General features: G+C 41.4%; 1 protein-coding gene across 1 annotated transcript in view; it reads right to left on the reverse strand.

The window, feature by feature from the left end:
- Positions 1–15,812, reverse strand: part of CFAP54 (cilia and flagella associated protein 54) — a 216,676-nt gene that overhangs the window by 24,372 nt on the left and 176,492 nt on the right. The window contains exons 60-64 of the mRNA XM_084646844.1: positions 13,455–13,560; positions 12,595–12,693; positions 10,667–10,808; positions 3,539–3,748; positions 2,516–2,727 (exon numbers count right to left, since the gene is read on the reverse strand). Coding sequence (XP_084502970.1) covers positions 2,516–2,727; positions 3,539–3,748; positions 10,667–10,808; positions 12,595–12,693; positions 13,455–13,560 — 769 coding nt within the window. The remainder of the gene's footprint in view (positions 1–2,515; positions 2,728–3,538; positions 3,749–10,666; positions 10,809–12,594; positions 12,694–13,454; positions 13,561–15,812) is intronic.

Genomic DNA, 15,812 nt, shown 5'->3' on the forward strand with positions numbered 1-15,812 from the left:
CTTTAATTACTCTCTCAAAATTTGTTTTAAGACCTTGCATACAGTTGAGGTCAAATTAGCAGGCCTATCATTTTCCAGATTACCCTTTCCCCCCCATTTTTTAAAATATAGGTATTATATATGCAATTCTCCAATCCTGGGATATGACCCCCGAAGTTTATGGATTCATGAAAAATCCTTGCTCTTGGTCTTACAATTGTTTGTGTTTTGCTTCAGCTTTCACCTCGGATATGGTAATTTCTACTTCCACACTCTTGCTCCCATCAGCCACCCTGCCATTGCCCCTGAACTCCTCATTACCCTTATTAAAAACTGAGGCAAAGTATTTGTTTAGGTGCTGACCCACACCTAAATTATCTTTAATATCCGCCCCATCCTCAGTGTTTAGTGGTTCCACTTCTTTACTTGTTTTCTTTTTATTTATATAGCTTCAGAACCTTGCACTATTGGTTTTAATTTCCTTTACCATGTCCCGTTCTGCTTAGCTTTTGATAGTTCTCACTTTATCCCACACTTTCTGATCTCCAAGAGTTAGCTTTCCTTGCTGATCCATCCCTTCTTCCACTCTTTGTAGGCTTTCTGCTCTCTCTTAATAATCTGTTGAGATGCTTGTTCATCCAGTTTCGTCTGCAATGCTTCCCTATGAGTTTCTTCCCCTTGCTTTGGATGCAGGCTTCAGATAGTTTCTGCAATTTTGACTTACAGTAATTCCAAGCTTCTTCATATTCAGATGCTTGACCTCTTAAGTTCAGTCAACTTCCCTTAATATTTAAAAGTTCCTTTTGCAATCATGGAACCTAGTTCCAGACCTATTTTTGTTTCTCCTGGAAGTGTTTGGCTTATTTAATCTAGCAAAAAGAAGGCTTAGAGGGTATATGATTGCTCTTATTGGGGAAGGTGGGGGGAAGAAGGGAGAACAAACACCAGGGAGGGTAAAGGGCTATTTAAGCTACAGGACAATGTTGACAACAGACTAAATGGATATAAACTGACTATAAACAAATTCAGACTGGAAATCAGAAAGTTACTAATCAAAGGAGTAAGATTCTGGAACATCCTTACAATAGGAGTTGTGGGGAGAAAAAACTAGATTATTTTGAAGTGAGAGATGGACACATGTATGAGTGGGATTGTATGATGGAGTTGTTTGTGATGGCGGAAGACACGGCTCAGCAGACCTGGGTGGGTCTCTTCCAATTTATATATTATGTTCTTAAAAGTTTATGCTTCAGGGCTTCAGCTCGCCACCTGTAAGGTTCAAGAGAGGACATCCCTCACCCTTGCAATGTATTCTTGGGTGGTTTTGTTTGGTCTACTTCCCCTAAAGCATCAGAGATGGTCATGTCTGGAGATGGGATACTGTATGGGTGGGCCAGGGCTCCAAAGTGGCATTGAGCATTCTCTCTCTTAGATGCTTGGCTGGCTTATTCTTGCTCACATGTTCAGAGTCTAACTGATCACCATATGTGGGGTTGGGAAGGAATTTTCCTCTAGATTAGACTGGCAATGACTTTGGGGCTTTTTCTCCTTCCTCTGCAGCATGTTGTGCAGCTCACTCACTGAGATAATCTGGGTATATTTCATTTATCAATTCCCTGCCATTGCAGGGCCTTGGGCCTTGGTATATGTCAGTCCCTCCCATGCGCTGCCTGATTCACATAATAGTTTAGGCTCTTGTGGACTGTAATACTTTGGATTTATTGTGTAGGTGCTGGGTTGTGTTGGTGGCCTCTGATATGCAGAAGATCAGGGTAGATGATCTGGTGGTCACTTCTGGCCTTCAACTCTATGACTGTGAGATTTGGACTGGACTAGTTGCCATGTTTGTTTGCAACCCTTCAGTCCTGAAAGGACTGACTCTAAAACTACTAACTCAGCTGGTCTAATAAGCATATTTACAATTGTAACACACATTTAAAAATAAGCTAAACCTGGAATTAAACACCTCTGCAGTGTCCTCTTTAGACAAATAAATAGAATTCATTTTTTGAATGAAATGTTTCATAATATTGTATGTAACATATAGAATATATACAAAACATATACAATTCTGACAGGATAGTAGGTTTGTACAATCTGAATATGTATTAGGCATTGGGTATTTTTGGTGCGATGCATGGGGATTTGACCAAGGGATAAGACAAAAATATTGGTCTTCTATCAAATAACACTGAAATTTTCTTTAGCTTTTTAAGAAAATTTCCCTTCAAAATAACATTGTTTAATTGCTACTGTTTTCCATGCTATAGACACAATGTACATTGGATGTAATTCACTCCTGCGCAGAGGATCAGCACAAAAGCCTGTGCAACAATTAATTCCTCAAAATAAGGCTTGAGTAGGACTTAAGTGTTGCATGGGCTTTGTGCTGGCCCTGTGCAGTGGTGTGAATGTCACCCTTGTAGAAGAGCTGGTAAGAAACAGAAAATTTGGAGAGTCCATGAAGCTCTTCTTGCATGACATGCTTTGCACTCATCATGCATGTGTGATAGGGAAAATAATTTTTAAAACATACCTTTACAGGAATAGCAGCCAGACTAACACCTGGTTTTTCTAAAACCTGCAGCTGTTTTGGAAAATCTTCAAGACAACAGGTTGAATATATATACAGATGTTTTTTTAGGAAAAAATGCATTTCTGCTAAACGTAGAACAATTCCTGTATCAAAAACAGAAGTGAACAGTGCATCTTCCATAGAAAATGGTCCGGGTGTTGATTTGGAGACAGCTTTGGAAAGAGAAAATCTTCATTAATTTACCATTTGCTATTTAGAAATATAGACTTTCTATGACTGCTTGACGTTTATAAATCCAAATCACATAGTAAATTTAAATAAATTCAGCAAAAATCTATAAATATTTTTTTCAGAATTACTAAACTGATGGTTCTTAATTATTATTGTTTATTTGAATTGTAGCACCTTGAAGCCACAGCCATGGACCAGGGCTGTCTGTAGCTGAATACACATAACAAAAGTAGCTTAAGAATCCTTACAATTCTGTGACAGACTAGAGCACCCACCTGCAAGCATCTCAGTTGGTGCTTGCAGAAAGAAAAGCTTTCTGAGGTGATTTTAAGAGTTGCTCAGTGGAAGGAAGAATCCATCTCTCTCAGGAGCTCAGTTAGGGGCTTACCCCGAGACAACAGCTGCGGAGGACCAAAACCACCCCCGGAGCCTGGCATGTAATGTTGTTTTTAAGTGCAACTCTCACTATCATCTTGACAATCAAATGTTTACTTAGGTCTCCGTAATTAAAAAGAAAGTTTGAAAATTAAATAGGTTACTGAAATAATAATGAGAAACCAATTTCAAGAGACTTATTTGGTGATGCTAAAGAGACATAATATGGTATCCTGAGTCTATGTTCATTTACATTGGTTTTACACTGGCATAACCCCATTGACTGAAGTTTCTCCTGATTTACACAGTGCAAAAGAGCTCAGAATCAGGCTCAGTATTAGGTACTTTGGAGTTAGTTTCAGAGAATAACTCTAATTCCCCTGGCATCAAGAAAAAAGTAAAATTGACAGTTCATACCAAAGAGATGGCTCATATTATATCTTATTAAGTAATTATGGTAGCGGATTAAATGGACCCATGTTATAGTTTGTTTCCTCTGGCTGTCCTTGGAGATATTACATGCTGTTCCTTCACTTTCTATTTGGTCCTTTTCACTTTGTATGATTTCTTCATTTTTGAGAGAAGGGGCCATAAGGTTTTTATAGCGAACCTCATATCCATATCCATCTGCAAATGCAAAAACAATTAAACCTAACTCACACCCATTTTATTCAACCTTGCAATTTGCAAGTTTAAAAGCTAAGGTGTACTTCACAGCAGAAAGAAACTAAAATGCACACCAAAAGGGAGTTTTATTTTCAATGCTATTTCTGAGTCTTCTGCTGAACTTTGTCATCTGCAGCTGAAATGCCATTTGTGACCCCAGCAATGTGGCGATACAAGGGAAGCAACTATAAAGCCTTTTCCAACCTGCTCTTGTACTTGTTTACCAGCCAGGAGAAAATGTTTTTAACATTCAATATTTTAACATCAGGAGTCAGATTCTGCCTGGCCCTTATGTGAACTGAAGCTGGGGTGCGGGTGGGGGGCAGGAGGAGAGGCACACGGCACCTTCAACCTCTTTGCATGGCCCACATGAAGGCCAGGCAAAACTACAGTTCCTGTGCTCAGGGGAGCACAGTCTCCTGAGGACATGGAGACTGTGGACACAAACTGTTTGGGAAGGAGGAGGAACATACTCCCACCCCTTTCTGCACCAGCCTGGGGAGCAGGCTGTACCCAATAAAGGGGGGGGGACCTCTCCTTGAGCTAGAAAGCTCCTGAAAGCAATGACTCTCCCTTGGCCCCCTTGAGGCAGTGTGACTTTTCTTACTCTGGGCTGTGTCTAACAGATGTGAACTAGCGCCAGAGTGCATATAGTTTTCCATGTGATTCTTCCATTATGTCATATTAGGCCATTCCACATTTCCATATTTTGGCTTATTGCCTTCAGTGGGTCCAATCTTCCCATTGGTAGTGCACAGGCAGACTGCTATGTGGGTGTAGAACACTACCGATGTCAATAGGGTTCAATCTGGGCACAGCAGTCCACATGTGCAATCCACTGCAGGATCATAGAATCATAGAATATCAGGGTTGGAAGGGACCCCAGAAGGTCATCTAGTCCAACCCCCTGCTTGAAGCAGGACCAATTCCCAGTTAAATCATCCCAGCCAGGGCTTTGTCAAGCCTGACCTTAAAAACCTCTAAGGAAGGAGATTCCACCACCTCCCTAGGTAATGCATTCCAGTGTTTCACCACCCTCTTAGTGAAAAAGTTTTTCCTAATATCCAATCTAAACCTCCCCCACTGCAACTTGAGACCATTACTCCTTGTTCTGTCATCTGCTACCATTGAGAACAGTCTAGAACCATCCTCTTTGGAACCCCCTTTCAGGTAGTTGAAAGCAGCTATCAAATCCCCCCTCATTCTTCTCTTCTGCAGGCTAAAGAGCAGGCTAAAGAGCTCTTCTGCAGTCCAGCTCCCTCAGCCTCTCCTCATAAGTCATGTGTTCCAGACCCCTAATCATTTTTGTTGCCCTTCGCTGGACTCTCTCCAATTTATCCACATCCTTCTTGTAGTATGGGGCCCAAAACTGGACACAGTACTCCAGATGAGGCCTCACCAATGTCGAATAGAGGGGAACGATCACGTCCCTCGATCTGCTCGCTATGCCCCTACTTATACATCCCAAAATGCCATTGGCCTTCTTGGCAACAAGGGCACACTGCTGACTCATATCCAGCTTCTCGTCCACTGTCACCCCTAGGTCCTTTTCCGCAGAACTGCTGCCTAGCCATTCGGTCCCTAGTCTGTAGCTGTGCATTGGGTTCTTCCGTCCTAAGTGCAGGACCCTGCACTTATCCTTATTGAACCTCATCAGATTTCTTTTGGCCCAATCCTCCAATTTGTCTAGGTCCTTCTGTATCCTATCCCTCCCCTCCAGCGTATCTACCACTCCTCCCAGTTTAGTATCATCCGCAAATTTGCTGAGAGTGCAATCCACACCATCCTCCAGATCATTTATGAAGATATTGAACAAAACCGGCCCCAGGACCGACCCTTGGGGCACTCCACTTGACACCGGCTGCCAACTAGACATGGAGCCATTGATCACTACCCGTTGAGCCCGACAATCTAGCCAGCTTTCTACCCACCTTATAGTGCATTCATCCAGCCCATACTTCCTTAACTTGCTGACAAGAATACTGTGGGAGACCGTGTCAAAAGCTTTGCTAAAGTCAAGAAACAATACATCCACTGCTTTCCCTTCATCCACAGAACCAGTAATCTCATCATAAAAGGCGATTAGATTAGTCAGGCATGACCTTCCCTTGGTGAATCCATGCTGGATCAGACTTTGACTTTTCATTTGCACTGTGCAGTAGGGTCTAAACCCAACCTAATAAGACGTTATAACAAAAATCACTCTGTTCCAGTTATTTCTAATTTTCTATCTTTTGTTTAGCCACTTGTTTTACTTAATCCATGACAAACTCAAAAAGCACATTGGCTAATCTTATTTCTTTCTTTTAATGAAACCATTTAAAGGCCAGATTATTTATACAATGTATGGGTCTCTGACCCTCCTTGTAGAACTTGCTCCTGATTTTGCAAGTGCTCTGAATACTGAACTCTATGAAATCGGCTGGGCATCCTGCTCCCACAATACTTGCAAGACCAAGCTCCTTTTTTGTTATTTCAACCCTGAGGACTGATGGCTGGCAGTCTCCTGCATGAAACTCCTTTGCCAACTTCAAAAAGGAATAACTGACTGTAAATTTCAGAGGGCAGCATCTATACTCAGCAGGGAGTGAGCAAAATGATCAGTGAGGCTAACACTCTACCCTGCTACTGCTGCCCTCCAGGGTAAGAAAAACCCTAAGAGTTAGGGAAGTTTCATCAGTTTTGCCAGTCTTGAGCTAAGTAACTAAGACCCAGAAGTGAGAATCATGCACAGATCTATCTTTAAAGAAGTTATTATTAGCACAAAGCTCTCAGCACAAAAGAGAATGTAATCCTCACAATGCAACAGTAGACATGGAGTAGTAAGTATTACACTTCTATTTCAGCACAGAACACAGGGAATCTTTGCATCTGCAGGCCTGGCAGCACTATCTGAACTATGCCTGATTTAGTCTCTTTTCCAATTCCTTGCTGTTTTCAAAGACTACAAAATCTTCCTCTACATTCTTGTCTGTCTCTTACAACCATTCAAAAAAACCTTTGGTATTAATTCCCAGTGGCAATCTCCCAAACAACAGTTTATGCTAATTATGTGTGCATATAGAAAAATAAGTAATGCCTCCATTATTCCCATTTTCATTGTTAAAGATCATTTCATTGTTAATTGTAAAAACAGAATGTACTTAAAATGCCCACACTGTATATAAATGAAAATTTAACAATTTTCCTCATTAGTGCCTCTAAATCTAATATTTTACATGCTGTGTTGCTCATTTTCATTTCAATTCTCCTTTTCTTATTATGGCTTATTACTTCCTTTCTACATCCTCCATTCTCTTTTGTATTCCCTCTCAAAACAACCAGGACAAACACCTGCAACATTTGCTAAAGAAAAAATGATAAGCAATTGTCAGCCGATGGAACTTGTGCCAGACAATTAAATTAATGGAAGGCTATAGCACACGACCCATCTATTTTTATAAACCAATCACAACACATCTATTTAACAATGGTATAGTAAGCAGTCATTGCTCCACTTCACCATCATGTATCAGACAAAATAATTCCATCTCCAGTAGTCATTTGGAATAACTGAAATTAAGTCATTAGAACAGAATGTTATCACAGCATCAAGGTTTTCTGTTTCAAAAAAATATATACATCTCTGTTTTGCCTTGGTATTTACATAGCATTTCAAAATCATTGTTCCACAGCAACACTTTATTTCACTGAAATTATTTCTTAAACAAAAATTGCCATTTCATCATTTTTAATGAGCTCCATTGTTTGCAGAATAATTTTAGAGGTTGGAGGTAAAAATCTCCCTTTTCTAATTGTATATTTTATCATTCAGCAAACATGGATAATTTTTTACTTTGTTTCTCAAATGGAGCTTGATTTTTAAGGGAATCTTTTTTGTTTATTTTTACTATGAGACTGATCTCTGTGCAGCTCTAGGAACAGGGTTTGTTATGAATCAACCAATGCAAGATCAGAAAACATTATTTTTGGCTAGGTCTTACATAAAATCTACTGAATATAATTTTTTTATTTACTGGACTGGAAAGATAGTGTTGGATAGTGGTTGAGTAATAGAGTATAATAACTGGAATAGATCATTAGGGCTGCAGGTTTGTCACTGTGATTTTTCTGTCTGCCTGTGACTTTTCTCCCTGTCTGTGTGACTTTCCCAAAGGCTGGGTCACTGGCCCAATGCATAGCAGAGGGCCAGGGAGCAGTGGGGAGGTAGGAGCTGGAGAGTGAACCTACCTTAGCCCAGTGAGGAGATATGAAGAGGCTGGAAAGTGAGCCTGCTCTGCATTCACCAGGCAGAGCGTTGCTCAGATTTGGCCCCACTATCCCCGCATCATGGCGGGAGGATAGGTGGGTAAAACTTCATTGAGTGGCATTATGACCTAGCATGTGGGGTCACAGCACCTCTGAGGTTTGGCTCACATGCCCCTCCATCATAATGGGGGAGATGTGGGGTGGTCAAACCTGAGCAGTAATGCAACCCTGCGTGCTAGGTCACAGCAGCTGGAGTGGGACACTGGGCCCAACCCCGTGGGACAGCAGCTGCAGGAGTCTCTGCTGCAGGGTGAGCATGGGGCACCAGGCAGAGTCCTGCAGGACAGGCACTGCAGGAGCTGCCACTACCCAGGGTGAGTGTGAGGCAAGGAGGAAGTTTTTTTTTTTTTTTAAATAAAAAATAATCAGGGAGCAGTCACAATAAATGTAATGACCCATGACTTTTACTGAATTGACCATGAGTGCTCCAGGATTTTTGATAAAAAATGCCATGACTAATCTGCAGCCCTAATAAGTGTTTTATAACTGCTTAATTTCAGAATTCCTTTGAAAAACAAATCAAACAGAACCTTACTGACTAATGGTAATATTTCTTTTTTTATTCCAAATTCAGACATTCCAAGGTAAAACTAACCTTTAGAGAAAAAATCTGTCCTAACTCACCATGTGAAAAGAAGCAATGGTAGCTGACCAGAGGGTCAGGAGCCATCCCTCTGGGCATAGGGCAGGTTGGCTCAGATAATCCTGATTCAGCATGCACAGCTGTCTTAAAAAGAAAAGGAGTACTTGTGGCACCTTAGAGACTAACCAATTTATTTGAGCATGAGCTTTCGTGAGCTACAGCTCACTTCATCAGATGTATGCCGTGGAAACTGCAGCAGACTTTATATATACACAGAGAATATGAAAAAATACCTCCTCCCACCCCATTGTCCAGCTGGTAATAGCTTATCTAAAGTGATCATCAGGTGGGCCATTTCCAGCACAAATCCAGGTTTTCTCACCCTCCACCCCCCCACACAAATTCACTCTCCTGCTGGTGATAGCCCATCCAAAGTGACAACTCTTTACACAATGTGCATGATAATAAAGTTGGGCCATTTCCTGCACAAATCCAGGTTCTCTCACCCCCTCACCCCCCTCCCAAAACCCACACACACAAACTCAGTATCCTGCTGGTAAAAGCTCATCCAAAGTGACCATTCTCCCTACAATGTGCATAATTAAGGTGGGCCATTTCCAGCACAAATCCAGGTTTTCTCACATCCCCCCACCCCCATACACACACAAACTCTCTCTCCTGCTGGTAATAGCTCATCCAAACTGACCACTCTCCAAGTTTAAATCCAAGTTAAACCAGAACATCTGGGGGGGGGGGTAGGAAAAAACAAGAGGAAATAGGCTACCTTGCATAATGACTTAGCCACTCCCAGCCTCTATTTAAGCCTAAATTAATAGTATCCAATTTGCAAATGAATTCCAATTCAGCAGTTTCTCGCTGGAGTCTGGATTTGAAGTTTTTTTCTTTTAAGATAGTGACCTTCATGTCTGTGATTGCGTGACCAGAGAGACTGAAGTGTTCTCCGACTGGTTTATGAATGTTATAATTCTTGACATCTGATTTGTGTCCATTTATTCTTTTACGTAGAGACTGTCCAGTTTGACCAATGTACATGGCAGAGGGGCATTGCTGGCACATGATGGCATATATCACATTGGTGGATGTGCAGGTGAACGAGCCTCTGATAGTGTGGCTGATGTTATTAGGCCCTGTGATGGTGTCCCCTGAATAGATATGTGGGCACAATTGGCAACGGGCTTTGTTGCAAGGATAGGTTCCTGGGTTAGTGGTTCTGTTGTGTGGTATGTGGTTGTTGGTGAGTATTTGCTTCAGGTTGCGGGGCTGTCTGTAGGCAAGGAGGTATTTTTTCATATTCTCTGTGTATATATAAAGTCTGCTGCAGTTTCCACGGCATACATCTGATGAAGTGAGCTGTAGCTCACGAAAGCTCATGCTCAAATAAATTGGTTAGTCTCTAAGGTGGCACAAGTACTCCTTTTCTTTTTGCGAATACAGACTAACACGGCTGTTACTCTGAAACCTGTCTTAAAAAGTAACAGTTTAGCAGTGTGTCCATCCCTCCCACCACACACACTGATTTACTTGCCAACCCCAGTATGCTCACAGGGAGTTAGGTACACAGTAACACCCCTAACTCAGTTGGCCAATCTCCCTTGGTGATATGAAGTGCTGGCAGGTGAGTTAGCTGGCACTAAAACCATTAGGAGTGTAATTTGCCCTGCTCCTGTAAGGGTGTACTGGGCAGTGGCAGATGTTCCCTCATCTTTAAGTCTTGTACTTCTTTGAATGGCAAGGAAGGATTTTGTCTTTACTTTACATGTATTACAAATAAAATGTATTGCAAGCATGAAAAACTAATAAGAAAGCTTTCATGTTTCTTTACTACCAAAAAAACAAGTGATTGAACCTAATACCAAGGTAAACCAGATGATCTGAGTTTACATATTAAATTCACTATAATATTACATGTGATGGATATTTTCCATGGATTATTAAACGCTCTACAGTTGTAAGATATAAAGTAATACCAGACAAAAAATCTTTGTATGAAGCAAGAAGGTCCATAGAAGCAAATTCTGGGATGTTCTGTTGTGTTGCGGCTTTCACTTCGTGGCCTTTAACACTCTTCTTTCCAATTAATAGCTGAGAAGCAAGCATAGCTTCACTGACCTAAAATTAACATTTAATTTAGTCAGAATCAAGTCATTGTTATATTATATATATACATACACACACATATATATACATACACACACACACACACACTAGAAAACAGACTACAAAAAATTAAGCACCCAACACCAGAGGTGACTGGGGAAATCTTCCATTTCTCTCTGAATGGAGTACATATCTCACTTAAATAGGTCATTACTGTTGACAACTTAATTATTACACAAGTGATTTCAAATCAGACATCCTCACCTGGATGCCACTGATGTCTGCCCACATGTCAAATGTGTATGCATACATATAAGGCACTTAATTCCTAGATTTGCATTGAATCAAAGTAAAAGCAACCTGTGTCAGACATGGCCAGGAGAGATGAAAAGCATTGCTCATACAGCATTAATTTTAAGTATTCCAAATAACATGCCTGGCAGAAGTCCCAATGAATTTTAATTCTTGTCTCTCCTATGTTGTGTTGTCTTCACAGCTGGTAGGAGTGAAATACAGGGTATGTTTACACAGCAAAAAAAGCCCTGAGGCAGCGAGTCTCAGAGCTCATGTCAACTGACTTGGGCTCATGGGATTTGAGCTGTGAGGCTATAGCAATGTAGATGTTTGGGCTCAGGCTGGAGCTTTGAAACCTGGCAACGGGGGAGGGCCTCAGAGCCCAGGCTCTAGTCCGAGCCCGAACACCTACACTGTTATTTTTAGTCCAGCAATGCAATCCTGTCAAGGCTAATTTCCTACTCTGGCACTTCCAGTGCAGAAGGTGGGGCCCTGCAAGGATTCTAAAAATTAATACTGGCCACTCCAGGCTTGTATTGAACTCTCAAGGTTACAGCTTCTCTCTGACCTTGGATGGGTAGATGCTGCCACCACCCAAGTGCAAGAACCCCTTTGAGAACCCAGGAAGGCGCACATGGAAATTCCTTCCTGTGGGGAACCCTCAAGCCCTCTACACACACACACACACACACACACACACACACACACACACACACAAGAGCTGAGAAAGAAAAAAAAAAAAGAAATCAGCTATTGCCACCAGCTAGTTAAACAACATGTGCAGAAACCTCTTAAGACACAAAAATCCAATTCTGTTCTTAAAAAAGGTAAATTTTATTAATAAAAAAAAGAAAGAAAACACATCTGGGAATTTAGGCATTTGCTAGATTAAAAAAAACTACAAGGATTAAGTATCAAGAATAGCTTTCTTGAGGTTCAGTTTAAAGGTTACAAGCAAAACAAAAAGCACCTGGGGTTAGCACAGAGGAATCCGCAAGCCATAAAGAAATAAAAGGGATAAACCTAATTGCGTCTTCCTAAACATTTCCTGCTCTACTTACATATCTGGGGTTTCAAATGAGTAGTTTCTAGGTATGATACTGAGGATTTTTCATACCTGGCCCAAGCTTCTTACAGCATAGCTTCTCTGTCCATTCTCTCCAGGAGAACCACCACGGACAGACAAAAGGGGAGTCTTGTTTCAATTTTAAAAAGTTCTAGCCTTCCCACTGGCTCTTTTGGCCAGGTGCCCACTCACTTCCTTTTACCTATGCATAGCAGTGAGACTTTTTAACCCTTTACAGGTAGAGCAATTTGAGAACAGCTACTAAGGGATTTTATAGCTACTGGCTGGCTGGCTGGCCATAAAAGGGAGTGCCCCCCCCCTTCATTTATCACAGAGCCCTGGTCAACTGACCCAGGGTCTGAGACTCACTGCCACAGGATTATTATTATTATTTTGCTGTGTAGCCATACCCAAAAATGGGATCAATATCACACCAACCTGTGTAGCTGCTCTGATTGCAATCCAGGCCTGTGCTCTGTACACTTCAGTTACATGGGAGATTCTGTCGATAGAAGCCAAGTTTTCTTTGGGAGTAGTCTAAAATTTAGCAACAGTTCATAATTAGGTTGGTAGGTTTGCCATGGAAATACATAGTTGGTGGGGAGGAGGTCCTGGAGGAGTCATGGTAATTAAGTTACAGAAATCAGTAACATTTGTGAAAAGTCAGATGTATTTTAAAAACCACCCAAACTATATAAATGGGTCTCCCCTATATTTTTGAAGGCACATCATGATCCCGCGCTTTTACAGAGTTCTAGTATACAGCTTTTTCCATTTTTTGTCAGTAAACATTGTCTTGAGTTTTAAGTGACCTTTCTACTACCTCTTTTTTCCTTATCTACTTGACCTGTATTCCCTGATGGTGTAGTGCTTGTGACTGTACCTTGCTGTACACTAGTCTTTTGTGTCTGCAATGTTGCCCCTCATCTCCAGTTGTAAAACAGTATACAAACAATATACTGAGTAACAGCAGTCTGAAAAATGTTTGAAGATCACTTTATAATGATACTTTGTTTGAGAACCACAAATTCATTAGTACAGAATCTGAAACTAAGCCACAATTTTGGGGTTGTTCTTCTGACCTCAGTGTTTTCCTGTTTATTTGAAACCATTTTTACATACAACATTAACATTGCAAAAATACCATAAACCAAATTAACTAAATTAGAATCCTACCGCTCTACTTTGAGTTAGTATTATTTATTTGTAATATATATTGTGGTAATGTCCACAACGTGCTAAAAGACGACATGGTCCATGCTCTGAAGAGGTTACGATCTAAAAAAAGGAGTACGTACCTTTGTTTTGGATGCCTCTATCTTAACAGTTTGCAAAGCCTCTTCCTTATATGTAGCCAAATGGAAATATAACAGTGCTATCTCCAGGTAGGATTTCCTTATCAGCCTGCAAAAATAAATACACAAATGCACTGATTTTAAGGCCAGAAGGGACTATTACGATTATCCAGTCTGAACTTTTGCATAATACAGGCTGTAGAACTCCAGTGATTCCTACATCCAGTCCATAACTCCAGTTTGAGATATAGCAGATATTTTAGAAAAATATCCAGTCCTGATATAAAGACTTCAAGTAAGAAAGGCATACCATACCAGGCAAGAAAACCTAACAAATGGCATAACTATTTAGGAATATGCAAAATGTATTTTGTGTAATATGCAAACAAGTACTTGGTAAACAAAAAACTGTTTGTCAAACTGATCTGGTTCTATGTACACAATTTGTACACGTTCCTATAAGCACAATCTACTGCTTCAATGTTAGGTCACATGTCCACTGCCTCAGTTTTTCTCTCTCATGGATGGTTGATTTGGGGTATAGCTCTCCAGACAAATCTATACAAAGATCCTTCCTCTTCCAGGAATAAACAAAACATGTCCAGACAAAGAAAACAGCCCCTTCAGCCCTGTACTAGGCTCAGCTGAGGTACGGGGAACGTAATCCCTCTCTCAACTCAAACCTGAGCCTGAGACCCTAAACTTTCAAGCAGCGTGTCCTCTTCACTTTGTCTCTGGGCCATTTCCTACATATCCTTATAATCATGGGCCGAGACTCTATGATTGGAGAGATTCTTTAATATTCATGCTCCCTGTAGGTCATTTTTCCAGGCTTCCTAATTGGCTCTCTCCAGGTCCTCCTGCCACTCTGGACTCTTCCTATGAGGAACACAGTCTCCTGACTATGTAGTCCTCTTTCCAAGCACAGTCACATGCTGAACTGTTGCCAATTCACAGATTTATTGTGCTAAGTTCCAACAGGGACATGATTCTTGTGAAACAAAACAAGAGAGAGACACTAACACACTGCTGTGTAGACTAAGGGAAGCTGCACTAAGCAACAAAAATCAAAGATCATGAGTTCTAGACCCAGCTCTTCAAAACTGTTAATATTTCTGTGCATGTCACAATTCTTATTCTGAGACAACATTTTACATTGTGGGGAATAACTCTCATTCACCAGTTTCACAGATTAGATAACTAAGAGCTTGCACAAGGTCACATCAGGTACAATCCAGAACAGAACCCAGGTCTCTAATACAGAACTATGTCTCATCTACTTCGCCACACATTCTTTCAGAAGGAACATGGCACATTAGATGCTTATGAAACCTACACTAACACAGTATGGTACTGTGTCACCCTCTAGAAGGGAAGCCACATATAAAGGTTTATGCCTCTACTACTGCTTCTGTGCTCAGAGTTCTGATTCTTTGGCTCAAGTGGTAGAGGATCATGTTTTCACATGCAGAGGACCCCAGTTTTGTCCCCACAGAGAACCCAATCAGGGGCATTGCTATATTTGGCTATACTGTATGTAACCATGAGACCACAATCTGCTCCCTGAGTCAGGAATAGAAACTAACAATCTTGATGTCCAGTATCCCAAAGCTGCTCATCCTGGTCCTCACTGCCTGAATCGATTCAAGCCTCTAGGTCCTTCCAGTCTATTGCCAGCTTTTTGCTGGTAACTAATACCAAGGAACACTGTTCTCGTTCCTGTTCCAAGGCACATTTGCCCTTCTCCATCTCCATCTGTCCTTTCGGTTGTTTCTAGCTGCTAACTCTTTTAGCTTGCCAGGCTACAGGCACCTACTCCTCACCTACTCCCCCTGGGATCCCTCATACAGCTGCCCTTTCCCACATATTCAGGCCAAGCTGCTGTTGAAGTCATTGTCTGGAAAGTTCTTTAGGACTCCCAAGCTCTGGATTGGGTTTCCAGGTGCTTAAGGAAGATCCCTTGGGCAATAATAGGGTTCAGATCAGGAGCAACGGTGATAGTGCAAGACAATAGTTTTTACTATGCTATGATGTCAGGCAACCTCACTGAGACCTTGGTAGGTGGCCTGAGCTCCCCCTAGATGCTCATAGCCACTTCACGGCTATTGTTACTCTCTCTAACATAATCAAATAGTCTTCAAGGTCATCACTCGGGCCCAATTTGGCCGGTCTGAGTTGGTTCATGCAGCCTCAGTCAGTTCTGACATTGGCACTGGACCCCTCCAGCAGCCATTTCAGGAGAAGCTCCTGGCCATCCCCGTTCTTCCTCTGCTCTTCCTGTTGCTGCTCATATTGATGTTGGTTGACTTCTAACATTCGCTTCCGGGTCACTAGTTCTGCTGTTCTTGCTTGGTGGCCAGC

The sequence above is a fragment of the Lepidochelys olivacea genome, assembly GCF_965140295.1.
Source record: "Lepidochelys olivacea isolate rLepOli2 genome assembly, chromosome: 1".
NCBI classification, from domain to species: Eukaryota; Metazoa; Chordata; order Testudines; family Cheloniidae; genus Lepidochelys; species Lepidochelys olivacea.